Source organism: Vanessa tameamea, chromosome 10 (genome assembly GCF_037043105.1).
Source record: "Vanessa tameamea isolate UH-Manoa-2023 chromosome 10, ilVanTame1 primary haplotype, whole genome shotgun sequence".
Taxonomy (NCBI): Eukaryota; Metazoa; Arthropoda; class Insecta; order Lepidoptera; family Nymphalidae; genus Vanessa; species Vanessa tameamea.
This window is the reverse complement of record NC_087318.1, coordinates 5,450,649-5,467,326: the sequence shown is the minus strand read 5'-3', so window position 1 is coordinate 5,467,326 and position 16,678 is coordinate 5,450,649. Positions and strand designations below refer to the sequence as shown.

General features: G+C 29.8%; 1 protein-coding gene across 1 annotated transcript in view; it reads right to left on the bottom strand.

Moving 5' to 3' along the window:
- LOC113391807 (zinc finger protein 177-like) overlaps positions 1–16,428 on the bottom strand; it is a 56,580-nt gene extending 40,152 nt beyond the window's left edge. Inside the window, exon 1 of the mRNA XM_026627894.2 lies at positions 15,905–16,428. Coding sequence (XP_026483679.1) covers positions 15,905–16,093 — 189 coding nt within the window. The 5' untranslated portion in view covers positions 16,094–16,428. The remainder of the gene's footprint in view (positions 1–15,904) is intronic.
- Between the last annotated feature and the right edge of the window lie 250 nt (positions 16,429–16,678).

Genomic DNA, 16,678 nt, shown 5'->3' with positions numbered 1-16,678 from the left:
AATTGCAACTCGACATTGATAGATTGATAAAGTTTTCGAAACTAAATATATTTCATGTCAAAGTATTTTTTTTTAAAGTAGAATAAATCTTTATTTAAGTGAAGCGAAAAACGGTTAAGTAATAAATGCCTTCATATTGAACTTTTATTATTGAATCTTAATTGTTTTATATTAGCAACTTGACTTTAAGTAATAGCGGAAATATAAACCATATTTTCTTCTGACTATAACTGTTATGTAAGACACTCGGGCTATTCCCAAGGGAGGCTAAACAACTATGAGCGATATGAATTGAACCACTTGTTCACTTCTGCGCAAAGAAAAGTGTAGGTACTATCTATTCCCTAACACTTATACTTCGATGGAAGCGCAAATCCGATATGACCGGAAATAGGGAAGGTGCTGGAACAATTTGACGCGCTTTCCGATGAATGGGCGTACAAACAATGCCTATTTATAGTCTCCGGGTGGTTCTCACTCTCAATCTCAATCTCTAAAACAAAAACTCAATAATCCTACTAAGTCATCCTCTAGACATACGAAGCAGTCTTTTATACTATATCACAATACAGCGTGACGATTTCGTTAATATTTTTAATATGAGTTCATATTTTTTCCAAATTTCTTTTTCTCTTCTTCTTCATAACCATTTATGAAATCATCTCTTTGATTTGATTACTTCCGATCAAAGTATTTCATTATATAATTTTAAACCATAATGTTTTAACGCGATTCGAATAACCATAAACAGTTAACATTTAAGTACTAAAAATACACAGCGTTGAATAAATTTAACATACAAATAACGAAATAATGTGACATTATCTTAGAATTATCAAAATTATCAATGTACAGAATTTTTTTACAAGCCAAGTTCTAGCTTATCTGTTAATTTCCATACGACTTCGATCGCTTCTCTCTGGAGATAAAAGCAAACATATTTTAACGCAATATACAGTAGTCCATAGCAACTATTTCATGAATATATTAATGTTATTTTTTTGGAATACGAGATTTATACGTATATCGTGTGGTTTACTTATTAGACTACGATTGGATAAAGCGTTAAGGCTTGCAACAAAAACTATAATAAATATTAATGAAAAATTGATAAATTACAATAAAAAAAAACATGTCGATATATATATCCATACATTTAACTATATATTGACTTATTTCTATGAACAAAGGAGTAGTGGTGTAATTTTTAGAATTAGACGAAACATTTAAAATACAGAAGATATATTAAAATTCGATATATTAATGTTACAAGCTTAGTGTAATTATGCTTGCTATAGCTAATAGTCAATTGTGTGATCGGAAAACAAGTTATCATTTAGAAATATGAATTTTTTGGAAGTTTATATTAAAGCAAACTGCGTGTAAACTAAATTACTGATTTATATTTACACAAATCACCAGTTTTCTTGTCTATGTGTCTGTATATACTAGTAATTATAGCGGTCATTTGATCGCTATACAAGTTGACGTTCTGCGACTGAATTTAGAGGCCAGTTAAAATAAAGTGGATGTTACAAAAAAATTTCTATGAAAAGTACATATCTGTGTCATATTACATGGTGATCGGCCAAACTAAGTTGATATCTAATCTCAAATTGATTAACCTACATCCATTTTCATATACACTATCCACGATTTAACTGAAGTTATATTCAAACATTAAGATATAAGCGAAGCGAGGGCGGGTCGCTAGTGCAAGAACGAAATACCAACACTGATCATAAACAATTTGTAATGAAATATTGTTCAAACGCCTCGGGTATTATAAAGCAGTTAGGCAATTATCGGATCCATTCGTAAATTCTGTTAATGTGTGAATGTAGCAATATTTATTGAAATAGATTTTGCTATTTATAACACACATAAGTCTATGTGTCGACGTATATTGAATCTAAATACCAGTTATTGTGACTTACTTAATCCTGAGCTAGTTTATTCAAATTGCGTTCTACAAGTAATTTTGAATAATCATTTATAAACATGGTACCATTTGATTTATTTACACTATCAAACAACATATACACACATGTAAATATTTAATTAAATAAAAAATGGAAGGTAAAATTATAAATACCAGAATAAACGAGATTTACTTTTTTTAAGTTTTTCTTTGGTCTGTTCAAAATTAAACGCGGGTTAAAAAAGTAAACGTAGCACTAAATATTATTGTATTACCCGCTTTATACAACAACTATCTGAGCCTGAGATTTGACCTGAGACCCACGCAAAATTAAAAAACCCTCAGCCTATGTAGCGTATGTCCTTTCCAAATCTCGATGCCAAATTTCACCTACGTCGGTTCAGCGATTTAAGCTTGAAGAGGTAAAAGACATGTTAATTTCGTATTTATAACATTAGTTTTAGTTTCTTATTGAAATAGGAATGCTTGGATTGTTTTAATATTTATTTATACAATTACAAGTCATTAGAATATTTGCGAAAAAAAGATATCTGCGATGTAATCTCGTACAAAGTCACCATAAAATCAAAAGTAATTGATGTCTTTATTCTTTGCCGACGTATTAATTGCATATTTTTGAACAATGGGTGATTACGCTTTTATAGAAAGCTAGTGGCTCGGAGGGAGGTCATTGTGTTTGGTCCTCGGGTTATCGATGATATTATATCGATATCAATTAAATATCGATTCAGAGACTAACAAGGGCCCATCTGTTATCGATTAATTAAGAGTCAAAAGATCAGGTCAACTGTTTCGGATGTCATGTGCTCTGTAATTGATTATGTTACATAGATTTATTATTAACAAAATCGATTAACACCTGCTATCGAATACTTTAAACGATTTCTTAATTGTCTAAATTTATAAAGATATATGTATGTACTAAAATTTGATAGAGTTATACAATAACGCGTTAGTGTGTTATAAAACTAATAATTCTCATTTATGGTTTTAGAATCTTTACTAGAAATAAAAAATGGCATAATGATTAAAATATATTTTAGTATTCTGCTGATTAAAAAATACTTACGATTTCGTTAGTTCAGCATACTTCACAAGCTTTATAAGGACAGAAAAATACATAGAACCTTAATAATATTTTTTTATTGATTATTTAATTTAATTTGAATTTCATTCTTGTCTCGTTGGATTTTGGATTGGTTGGATATCGTTTTTGAATAAAATTATTTACTGAGAATGTATGTACATATAATAATTACGGACATATAAATATTACAATCTACTCTTAGTCACTACACTCAAAACAAAATATTTATAGAACATAATTGTGCTATAATAAAATCCACAATATAAATTAAATGTTCATTAGAATCAAATCGCGTGCACTAAATATTTATGCTCATCTCGCGTCATGCTGTCCACGTGAATAGTTAAAAGCTTATAACTGTATCCCTTCTGGGTGTATTTCGTATACAACTATAGTTTTGAAAAGCAGGTCTATAAACATAGAATGATGTGTTATTGTATTATGGTAATATTTGACTTGTTTATGATATTCCTGTGAGAATCATGATTTTATAATAATTTAAATGAATCAGTCTCGTATTGCTATCGTGAAATATAATGTTTATCTTTTTGGTATATTATATATTATATTATATATATTAATTACATCCAGTCTACACTTTGATTAATGATTAATTATTATAAAAATAAATTTTATTTAAATTCATTTTAATACCAATATTATATTACCCAACCATAAATATCTAATAAATAATACAAATATATAATATAAGATTGATGTTTTTAATATAGGATTTATTTATTTGCGGTTAAAATAGTCGTTACAGTAGTAAAGAGAATATTTATCTTCTAGAATTCGAGAATACGTAGTAATCACGATGTTAACTATTGGGCTCGTCTAAGAATGTGACAGTTTATATATCCACCTCCCTGATGAAGAACTTGAGACAAACTATGTAATTAAATACACATATTGTAGCCTATTTAGGTTTTATGCATATATTGTAACGTCAATAATTTTTTCCATGGTATGATTTTGACGTTTGACGCAAGTACTTCTCTTCTCGTGTGGGCCGCGGTAGCGTGTGCATTGTGGTTGCGCCGCGTTTAAAAGTTAGCTGGTGTAACGAACTATTATCCTTTTCCTATCCTACAAATAACACCACCTTGGCTTGGACTTTCAAGTGTGTGAAGACCAAGAGAGCGCTCCCAAGAAGAAAGTGTCTTCTAAAGTAAGAGCCCGGATTTTGTGGTAACAATTAACCCTATTTACTCATCATAATACGGTCCACTCATCTCTCGCAAGTACAAATATATGAATAAAAATGTGGATCTGGAAATCGAAAAGGAAATTTAGATTTTAAATTCTTAGAGTACTTTAGACACAAAATCCAAAAAACAAATAACCTGACGTTACTAATACGACTAATTAATTATTACACTACATATTTATTTATATAAAAAATATATATTATGTTTTACGTTACATCGCAAACACCATTATAAAAAGAGTTTATAATCCCACTTAAAAATACGTTAGAAGTTGTCTTTAGACATCTAACTTCAACTTAAAATTATAGCACTAGGTTGATATGAAATTATTGGACATCCCATAGCTAACGTACATGCAAACGAGCAGCAGTAGGCTTAGCCGGTCCTATTATTTACGCCTACCCGAATTTGATTGAACAAGATTTAATTTTCAAGACAAAATCTTTCATTTTCGAAACATACAATTAACACCAAACTAGAAATACGGGAGTTAAACTAAACGAGTATTTTATTTGTGTTTATAGTTCATTGTAAGTTCTCACATGACTTAAAACTTCATTTGGTTTCACTTGGTGGCAGTAGAGCGTCGTACAAACACGTCTGGATAGGTACTTATCAGTCATGATATATTCTACTACCAAACAGAAATACTTAGTATTATTGTGTTCCGATTTGAAGAGTGATTGAGCCAGGGTATCTACAGGCACAAGAGACACCACATCTTAGTTCCCAAAGTCGGTGGCGCATTGGATATTTGGTGACAGGATTTGGTGGCTGTTATTAGATTGCCTACTTCCCCCTCTATTGATCTATATCATAAATGAAAAAACCTCGATGGTCTGGTAGGTCCCGCACCCCGAAAAGCATTTAAAGTCCCTTGGTCTACCGCCTCTCTGCGCAACAATCTACGGTCGAGGAGAAGTGCCGTCCCATTGGATTAATAAAGTGATCTCTGTATCAAATAATACATAGATAAGATTATCGTTGGATGGAATTGATGGCGAGATTTTTGTTAAGTTAAATATGATATTCAACTATGATTTAAATTTGAACTTCCGACAGATCACATACAATATGGTCGTAAAAAATATTTTTCCATACACTCGAACAATCGTGGAAAAACTCATCTGACGCAATAGTGAAACTAATTATCTCACAGGACTTTCGCTTTTGTGTTTAAACAATAGTCAAGTGTGATGTTCTTTACATTCGCATTGTTCGGCCTTTGATCGCGAGTAAACTTACAAAGGTCACTTTCTTGCATATAATAATATTATGATGTAATTACCGCGTGTACTAATTTATTAAATAATCATAATCAAATCCCCTTTCTTTCGGAATATCTTTACACGTTTCTATAAAAAATAAACCCTTCGAAACGCCGAATAACGTTTACATTGTCTCCTCTTTTCGAGAGTTTATTTAACTGCACTTGTTAGTATGTGTGCAAATCCTTCACCTTAATTCAATTTATGTTACACTAGTTGTTGCCCTCGGCTTCGCTCGCGTTGTCGGGATTGCTTGTCAGTTGCTAGACATAAAAAGTATGTCCTTCCTTGAAATTCAAGCTTGCTTCATACCTGATTTAGCCGTGAAAGAGTAAAAGATAGACGGACAGACAGATTTTCTTTCTTATAATACAATCTATAATATTATTATAGATTATATTTATATTATAATATTATTATAGATTATATTTATATTATAATATTATTATAGATTATATTAAATAACGCAGCCCTCTCCATACGTCCAATTTTGTATTGCCGTCGCATACACGTAATCAATTGCAATAGTAATCCCTCACTGAAGGCTAAAATAACACATTAAAAAATCATATACTGCTATTAAATATTAACAATACACATTAAGGAGTCAGGTTTAAATGTTTTATAATTGCGGAGATTATAAATATTTACTGTTTATAAATATATATTAGCAAAATGAAACTCGGTGCATTAATTGAAGCTCATAATCTGATAGAAATAAAATTTTACTGAATGTTACGATGAATCAGATACACCAAGCGATTTTTTAAGGTATTTAAATCATTTCTGATTGATTGTTGATTCATTTACTCGTATTAATACTTACTATTGCTTATATTTTTCAATTTATTGTCATATTATTTATAATAGAAATTCTTAATTTGATGAATCACGCAACTGACTGAGTAGATACTCCACATAGACATTATGCAGTCAAACTCATCTCTGTAAAGTTAATTAGCTGTTTAATAGTTCAATATTTATTATTCGTTTACATTTTACATTATATGCAATAATAAGAGCTATTTGATATTTATTACTTGCGAAGGAAAATTTTAGACCGGCAAAGTTAAAATGTTTGTATTATTCATATAGAAAAAAAACAAAACACTTAACATTTTCATATGTTCATGTCAGTAGATGTAAGTGAATACAATAATTACGGGTTTGAAACATATTAAAATATAAATAAAAAAATCTCATTATATATTCATATTGGTTTATAATTAAAATAAACCATACCGTTCAGCAATAACTGACTTGCGTCTAATAAATGAATCACGAATTTTAATTTAATTCCATCAGTCCATACACTCAGATTATGATTTAAAAACTTACGGTTATATCATATATGTAAGAATATTGCTACACTAGCTTAGTCATTGGAATCAATGAATACAAAGACTATATTAGCGTGTTATAATTTTGAATAAAAAACGAGTGAGTGATTGAAAGCATTTTACGGTTTAAGAACATTTAGGTTGATTTTATAAATAATACGGCAATTTTTTTCACGTTAATTGCATAAGTATATTGTCAGTTTTACTTAACTATTATATCCTGAATGATGTATTAAATAGTTCCAATAACTGTTAGTTAGTAGCAGTTGACAATCAAAAGACTATTAATAATCTCTTGTGTGTGTTATTGACCTCTACCTAAAATAGAGAGCACTGGTTATCTTGTTACTTCTATTACTAGTCATTCTTCTTATTCGCGTCACTTCTCAATATATCGACTACTGATTGCGCTGTTTAACACTGACATCGTAACTGGCAAGCATATACGTATACAGATTGAGATTATAAACAAAATATTAGAAGAAAAACGCATTAAGTCTTCAATAATTCGACTTAAAGATATATCGAAAAATAATATTGCATATAAATACGATGTTGAAATTAGATCGCTATGTTTTGTAGATACGATAGGTAGAATTAGACACTCAATGTGTCTAATTTTCATATGATTCAGTACATATACTCTCAAACGTGTACATTCTACTAAAAACTCGAATTAAACGAGTAAAATTGCATCGATTAGTCAATATTTTTTACACGCTTTAATTAGTTTGTACGTATCGATGTGACGGAATCTTTCAACGTGATTTTCATAATTTTTAAAGACATCTGATTAACTTGAAAATTGGCTGACGACAATATAATATTTTCATAATTTTATCTTAGTACTCTGGCCAGGCCAACTAAAAAAAAAAAAAAAGACTGGTAGTACAAGTTGCTTACGTACCGTCCTCCTAGTGACGCGTTCCTTTATTATTTTTTAAACTATTATATTGTTATCGTTCCAAAGTTAAATAAAATTAAAAAAAAAGTTTGTTTTTCGGTTTTTTTTTTCTGAGTTGCAGTTCGTACGTAACAAGAGCTATTCTTAAAGAATCAAATAATTTGAAAGTCGTCAGTGGATAACGAGATGGTTAGCTACATCTAGTATTTTACTGCAAATTACAACCTCGTCATAAAGTACATGAGAAAGCATTGCGGAATCAACAATACGACTGTAATATAAGATTAAATAATCAAAATGTTTTAGGAAATAACAATGTACGTTGCGTTGTCCTATTGTTTGAAAAAAAAAAGTAAAGAAAACGTGTGAAATGTTCAGATGAAAATTAAGCAATTACTGCGATGACAGAGTCACGAGGAGAATATGGTTTTAAGTGACTCGTATTTGAGACAGAAAGGAGTCTTTCAACAATTATTTTACTAACGGTGCGTTCGTAATAGGTGACATTATAATCTGTGCGTGTTTTCATAAAATGTTATTATGTTTCATAAAATTATAAACAAATAGGATTATGTTTGTGGACCTTAACATAAATGTTACATACATTACGTACATACGTACATTAAATATTTTCTTCGAACGAAATGATTATATAATGTATTTAATACCAACTAGTATCTTATTAGTACTCTTTAATACAGTAAAATTATTATTAAAACATAAAGTCCCAGACTTTAGCTCAATATAAGTCTTGAGCCAAAAATAAAACATTTCGAGTATCATATTAAACGAATTCAAATTAAATAACACCGATTGACTCACGATATTTAAATATACCGCTTTATTATAGAATGAATCATGATCAATATATCAAATATATTGGTTCGAATTCATTGTGAAGCTCTCAAAGAATTGATAAAGGCGTAATATTATTATAAATGGACGTTGTCAAAATATTTCAGACAATCGTAATTAGGTTCTTGTACAAAACAAAGCGGTGGTCGTAATGAACAGAGGCGCGTGCGTTGAAAGCCACAAAAAGCCACTAGTCTGTATGGTACAGGTTATAAGAGAAATGCGTGAAATAAATATCGATATTATTTTAATTTAAAATGTATTCCGAAGAATGTCATTTATGTGAGGTGTTTTATATTGTATTTTTTTAAATAGATTTTATTTGAGATAACGATGAATTATTTTAGAATGTTTTTCAATAATATAATATAAAAGCGAACGAAAACATTGCTAAATATGTTGTTATATTATTAGTTTATTTTTAATATATAGTTACTACTTAAGATTTTTTTATTTATATTTTTTAGGCATTATTCTTAATCTTTGGATAATTTTTTTTTTCTCAAGCGCTCTCTTTTGACTTGGATCAAGCATCAATGGCGCTCTCAATGAAAGACTAACGAAGTGAAATTAATTACAAAAACAATATTATGAACACAAATATCCCGTTGCGTATTGTTCTTTAATTTTACGTTTTAAGCTCCACAATTTGTTCTCAGAGATAACAGATCTTATACAATTTCATATATAATAGCCATATAAAAGTACATTCTGTAGGTTGTAAAATTATGTATCAACAACAGCCAAAACAATGATTGTCGAACAATATAATATAATTACACTTGTATAATATAATATGTTGGTAAAAATAAAATATTATTTGGTTATTTTTCAACCAATTATCAATTTTGAAGGTAGATTAAAGAGGTAATCATTATTTAGAGAGCTTTTTCATGACTGTAGTCGGTACCGTCTTGGCACTATACCTCAAACAAATCATGGAAAGATCTAATAAATTAATATATTAGACTTTATAATTTTATAACAGCATAAATAAAATTAATAATAGTACAAAACCAATGCCTTTTATTTTATCTTTATAAAAAAAAAAGTTTAACAAATATTTTTACGATACACACACCCAACATATGATCCCATTTTTATAATACACACATACAAAACCTGTCTAACGCGGTGAAAGTTTACATTTGTGCATACTGTAACACCTTAACTAATACAGTACTCTTCCGGTTGATACAGCCTGAGGTGTTATTTTATCATTCAAACGGTCCGGATGAAATATTTGAAACGTTGCAATGAAACCTCTTTACAAGTGAGGTCGATTGATGAATTATTCGAATAAATAGATACGTCAAAATAAAAATAATCTTATTTAAATTTTACACGTGCATTACAAATCTGCTGATTGCTCATTCAAATTATCGATTCAAAATCGTTTATAACATACGTTTATTGTAGACTGTGAAACACGTTAAACAAAGTTGTATTTTAAACGATAATTTCGCTAGTATTATTCAAATATTCACATAAGTAGATACATTTTCAACGTAATTGATTTAAATAAAAATTTTATAACTCGTAAAAATATCTTCAGAAATGCATTTATTTATTATCGTATGATCACAACCTCTCAAATTTTGACCTTACCTTCTTTAACCTTAACCTAACTTAACCTTATCTTACATCAAGTGAACACAATTATACCCTGTTAAGTTAAACAAATAACGGTAATGAAAATAAAACAAAAACATCCACGGGCATTATAAAATAAACTATACAGACTAGGAACACAAGACCACATTAATATCCGCGGTATGGTTTTATGATTGTTTGTAAAAACCATCATCTCGTTGGTAACCGAGAAGTGGTACGTGGTGAGTGGTAAGGTGGTACGTGAAGGAGCGTCTCCGCTAACTGAATCACTTGCGGTTCAATGATTAAATATATTTGTTTTTCACTGTGCTTGCAATTTATCGGGCCTTAAAGATTTATAAAATTTATTTCAATCATCTTAGTAAAATGAAATGTAAAAAGTAGTAAAGTGAAATAGTTTTATAAGTGAATATATATTATTCAAAAACAGTTTGCAGTGTATAATATACCGAAGCTATTAGCAACTTGCATGAAATATGTAAATCTAAAGTTTGTTTATCGTTAGTCCTTCTGCCATTGAAATAAACATGTTTTGCGTTTCTGACGCAAAACTTTTTCACTGTCATGTGTACTAAGATACACGTGGTATTTTATATTTCTATTTTTAATTAAATAGGTATGCCTGCAGGATCGCTCTATAATATGGTAATACTGTATACTTCAGATTAACATTCACCTGTCTCAGCTCCTTAAGGTCGTATCGGAAAGTGTGTGTAGCTTATCTTCCTCGGTAAATTTTCTATTAGACTTCATTTTTCGTTTTATCTAATTCGGACTTGTAGTTCAATCATATACTCTAGCTTCTTAAAATCAATTTGTATATATTCTGTTTTGTCTTTCAATTATATTTTTTAAAAGGGATACCTTTTATTTCTTTGTTTAAGATTCATGAAGAAATTATAATATCTCAAATAAGACCTTTCTATAGTAAGTTTATATGCTTTATTATAAAAGATAGGTGTCATATAAAGTAATTTTTTTTTCTATTCACAGTTTGATCTTAACGTTACGTGGGCCCAAGCTCAGATACCACAGCAAAGAAGGCCAAGTACTTGTATTTTTTAAATTTAATAATTATTATTAATAGGCGACATTAATCACCTTCATATACCACTTTTTTAATTGTCCAAAATATAATTCGAAATTCAAATTAGCTTATTTCGCTCCACAATAATAAATATCTTGACGTACATTCTGTCTGTGTTTTAATTGCAATAGTATATACTACTGAATTATGAAGTACCAATCATAAATCAAGCGACAATTAACTTAACTGTACTAAATCAAAATAGACACGGACAACACAATTTATATCGAGACAGCGAGCAGATTCCTAACTAAAACATTGAACTTCCAGCTGCCTATCCTCCATCGGTCGGCGTAAATTAATTCTTTGTTATAAATGTTTTCTCTATATAATTAATGAAAAGGTGTCATATTTCAAGACAATTAAACTATTTTTTTTTATTCAATATACAATTATTACACTGGCTTCTTGCTTCAAACATCTATCATCGGTTCGTACATAAATAGTCTTAAGAAAAACCGGCGAAAGTAACTTAGCGGTATTAAAAATATCTTTAAAAAATTCATGCCAAGGACGTTTTAACATTAAAAATATTATAATATATAGAACATTAGTAACTTTAAATTAATTATATTAATCAATCAAACTGTTTGAGAAGCATCGCTTAAATTTGTAAATAAATTTTATAAAAATTAACATAGTAACATAAAATAAATGTTTTTAAATGTAATGCTGAAACAATATTTTCATGCAACTCATTTTATTACAATTATAATATTGTTAAATTAATTATTTTGATATGAAATGCCAAGTGCCAAGAACCTACAGTATAATAAATAATTTTATTATTTAAACTATTTAAATATTAACTTTATTTATTTATAAAAAAATTATATACGAATTATAAAATCATAGAATCGTATCGTTAAATAAAACAACCATTTTCTTATCATTAATTAAAATTATTAATAATCAAATTCATTAAAAAATTAAAACATTTCAAGATAACGTAGCTCGGGTCACTATCTCTGATTAGCTAATTAATTTAATTCGAATTTAAATCATTAATTTAAATAATGACTTAAAACGAAAAGTCAATTGTAACACAAGGTTTTTGAAATATAAAAAAAAAATCTATTTTAAAATAAGTAATATTTTGAAGGTAAAACCAATAAAATGGCTACTTGTAACACACACATACATATATAATTTCTTTAGATATGATAATCTTCTTGATTCCAAAAGAAATATTCTTCACGTTATTTTATTTAAATATATCTGTAGCTGAATATACATCATTAACAATTATATTAACAGCGCAAGCTTATATTGGTGTAGGCTAGTTGTATGATTAAGATCAACACGGTGCCGTACGCTCAAAATGCCGAAGTAAATAAGTTTTAATCAATCCTCCATCAAAAATTCCATTACTTTATGCAACAAAGTTAGTGCGATAAAGTATTGGAATGTTTTTTCAAAAGTAAAGAATGTAATAGATAAGTATAAGGTGTTTTTTTTAATGATAGGTATACCTATGTAGGCGGACGATCAAATGGCCCACCCGATCATAAGTGGTCACGCGCCACCTACCTTGAGAACTAAGCTGTTATGTCCTTTGTGCCTGTAGTTGCACTGACTCACTCACCCCTCAAACCGGAACAAAACAATACTGAATACTGCTATTTGGTGGTAGAATATCTGATATATGCACCTATCCAGACTGGCCTAGCACAAAATCCTACCACACAGTAAGTTTCTTTTAAATATAAATATTATTTTGTAAATATTCATTACATAATTCAGGTACTAGGTATAACATAACATAACATAAACAGCCTGTAAATTTCCAATTGCTGGGCTAAGGCCTCCTCTCCCTTTGAGGAGAAGGTATGGAGCATATTCCACCACGCTGCTCCAATGCGGGTAGGTGGAATACACATGTAGCAGAATTTCGTTGAAATTAGACACATGCAGGTTTCCTCACGATGTTTTCCTTCACCGCCGAGCACGAGATGAATTATAAACACAAATTAAGCACATGAAAATTCAGTGGTGCCTGCCTGGGTTTGAACCCGAAATCATCGGTTAAGATGCACGCGTTCTAACCACTGGGCCATCTTGACTTTTTTTTTTTTTACTAGGTACTAGGTATTGACATATAACTCTTGTTATAAGAATATCTGATGAAAGTAACTAGTCATAAGTAATTAGTCATAAGACGGCTCATTGTACCTTGCAATTATTTATTTGTTCATTTTTTTATAGCACCGGTAACCTAACAGGCTTGCACAAAGCCTTACCACCAAGTATAATTTTTAATCCTAAGTTACAATTAAATACTAAAGATTTCATCGTTCCTTTGTAAGAAATAATTATTTTTACTTCTTGCTATATCAACATATACACATTTTTCTTCCTCGAATTTTGAATTATTTATGAAATCCCTGTTCTCGTCTGCACCAGAGGTTACCAATAAAATATATTAATGAAAAATAACACTTTTATAACATCAGATATTAGATGTTTAAATGAGAACTCAATGAATATGAGATAAAGTACATAAAATGTATTGAGTATCTACAAACTTCAAGTAGTAATATATATTTAATAGGCATTTATCGCAAATTTATTTCAATAACTTGTAACATTAACTTCTGGCTAAAAAAACACTAAGGGTTTTGTGAATCAAATCACACTTTTGATTAAAAGCAGTAAATAGAAAACATGAAGATTAATGTCTAAGTTACAGTGGTTGAGTTAAAATATGGAAAGTGGCTAAGTTTTTTATTTACTTAGGCTAATGTTGTACTTGTACTTAGAATTAATAGGCAATTGATTCAAAATATTACTAAGCTACAGATACTTCTCATAAACGTTACAACATAAATCAACTAATTTTGTACAATAATAAATAAACCCTTAACACGGGCACGGATAAACCTTACAACGAACGAAAAATAAGAATGCCATTTTTACTTCTACGGAACCCAATGCATATTGTTTCAAATACATTCAATTAATGTTTTTAAGGAATTTGTTTTATTTAAATATCAATTAAGACCGAGTCAATCGAAGGACATGCTATTTTCGATGTATAAATTAGACAAGTGACATTTAAGATTTATTAGCGAAGAATTTACTGATACGATCCATTGGCAACGTCGTATGATATTCTAAAAATATAGCACAAGAAATACAGCTGCAATATAGATATAAGCCCTTTTATCATGTGTAAACAATTGCATAGCATTATATATCGGTCGCGTTTTAGGGGTCGGTGAGGTTAGACTAAGTCCTTCCTTGGAGTTCCTTGGAGTTGTGGTTGGCCGTGAAAGAACAACATTCAGACAAAGCCACTTTCGTTTACATAATATTAGTATATGATATAGATTAATTCACAACAACTTGCTTATGCGCTAAATAGTCGTCAGTTCAAATCGCGATCATGCCACATATGTGCATAGTCTATACCGATGTTTATCTTGTTCTTGATGTATGTGTTTATGTCATGTGTGTGTTTACCAGCATCCTAAGCAAGACAATTTTATAATAATAAACTTTAATTAAATATTTCAACGAATCGAATTAAGTTTAAATTTTTAAAATACCCATGCATGTAGATGATATTATTATAGTTACTTTCATTTACTCGTCTTGTTTAAAAATTTATCAATTAAGATTAATTAAAAAAACATAATAACTTATTTCATTTTGAAATAAGAAGATATTGTTATAATAAAACATTGATCATAATCATGTTTAATTGTTTAAGTATCTACAAATAAAAATCAATGTAAAATGTAATCAAAGCACTAGCAGATAAATTGCCTTCAGTTTTGGTCTTTACTTTTTGAAATATGCACAACTAAACGAATAACAAATAATAATAACTTTTTTTCAATAAATTCATCAGAAATATTGAATTATGTATAAATTACAAATTAGCCATTAATTTAAATAAGATATGTTTTTGTAGGATAAAATGAACATTTCAACACCGACACTGAGTCATCGTATTTTTTTTCTCTTAACATTTAAAAATCGAGGTAATTTATGAGAAAATGATTATAATTGATTATCGATTTATATTTCCATTTGTTTGTTAGCTATCGATAGTTCCTTGACTATATAAATTTAAATAAATACAATATTATCATCAATTGCGAAAACCATGTAAAAATACTGGTAATTCCATTAATAACTAGGTATTTTTGAATTCAATAATAGACCATTTTAATAAATAACAATATTTAGTTTAAGAGAAAATTAAATTGTATAAACGCAGACTAAACCTAGGTTAGACTGTTGGATGTTTTCTTCAAACTCAAAACCTTATCATTTGGACCAACAGATAAGGTACAGGTAACATTAACAAACTTTATTACGTTACATAATATTAAATTTGTTTCAATATTGTAATTTTTAGTTTTAAGTTTGGGTGCAATAAAGTATAAATAAATAAATAAATTTACTATTGACATAAATATAAGTGAAAATATACAATAAACTCTGAATTCAAATTTTTGATTTTATTTTTATATAAAATTGATTTTTATTTCTTTAAAAGTTATTGTTGCCTACGTATTAAATTGTGTTAACAACGTTTCAAAATCTACTAATTTACTAATATTATATATAAACTAAATTATTACTTACGTCATGATCAGGCACGTACGAGTACACATGTAGCTTGTCGATCCTAATTGTCCCTTGGAATGGGTACAATAATGCACCCCTTTGGATCTCCATCGATGACCAGACGCTGACAGATGCCTCCCTCCCCCTAGCTCCCCCTGGCCTCAACGCCAGACTCAACTCCTGAGGTATCAGAACTAGAGTCTCCATAATCACATGCACTTAACATCCAATGCAAATAAAGTCTAACACAGTTCAAAATAATATACAAAATACTTTTTTAATTCTAAGCTCGTCCATCACGATTAATAAGGATAAAATATTTGGGTAGCAATGATCGATCGATATGTGAAACGTCACGCTGGATTAACCACAGTCTGTTTATGCTAAGTTCAATATTTTATTCCTTCGAGTCCAAAAATTCGCGGACCCGAAGTTCGTTCAACTCGTCCTAATATTGTTCGGACAATATCAGCGCATTACCGCTAAGGGTGCTTTACGCAAGATGCGCGCGCGGTCTTCTCCGAACGAGCACTGAAGGAAGCGCTAACATTGACCTTAGCCACGGCCGTGATCGCATTTACAGTTCATTTTTTGTTCGATAAAAAGGAGAGGAGTAAAGCCCTACAAAAATAATTTGCTATCGTGTTGTTGCAATTTCAACCTTATATGATTGTTCTAAGGGTGTTGAAAAGTCCACGGGCGAGGTTGTAAGAAGTAGTAAGGTGCTCCCCTCCATAGGCGGCACCTGCTTGCGCGTGCGCCGCCCGTCAGAGCGCCGTGGAGCCTCGGATC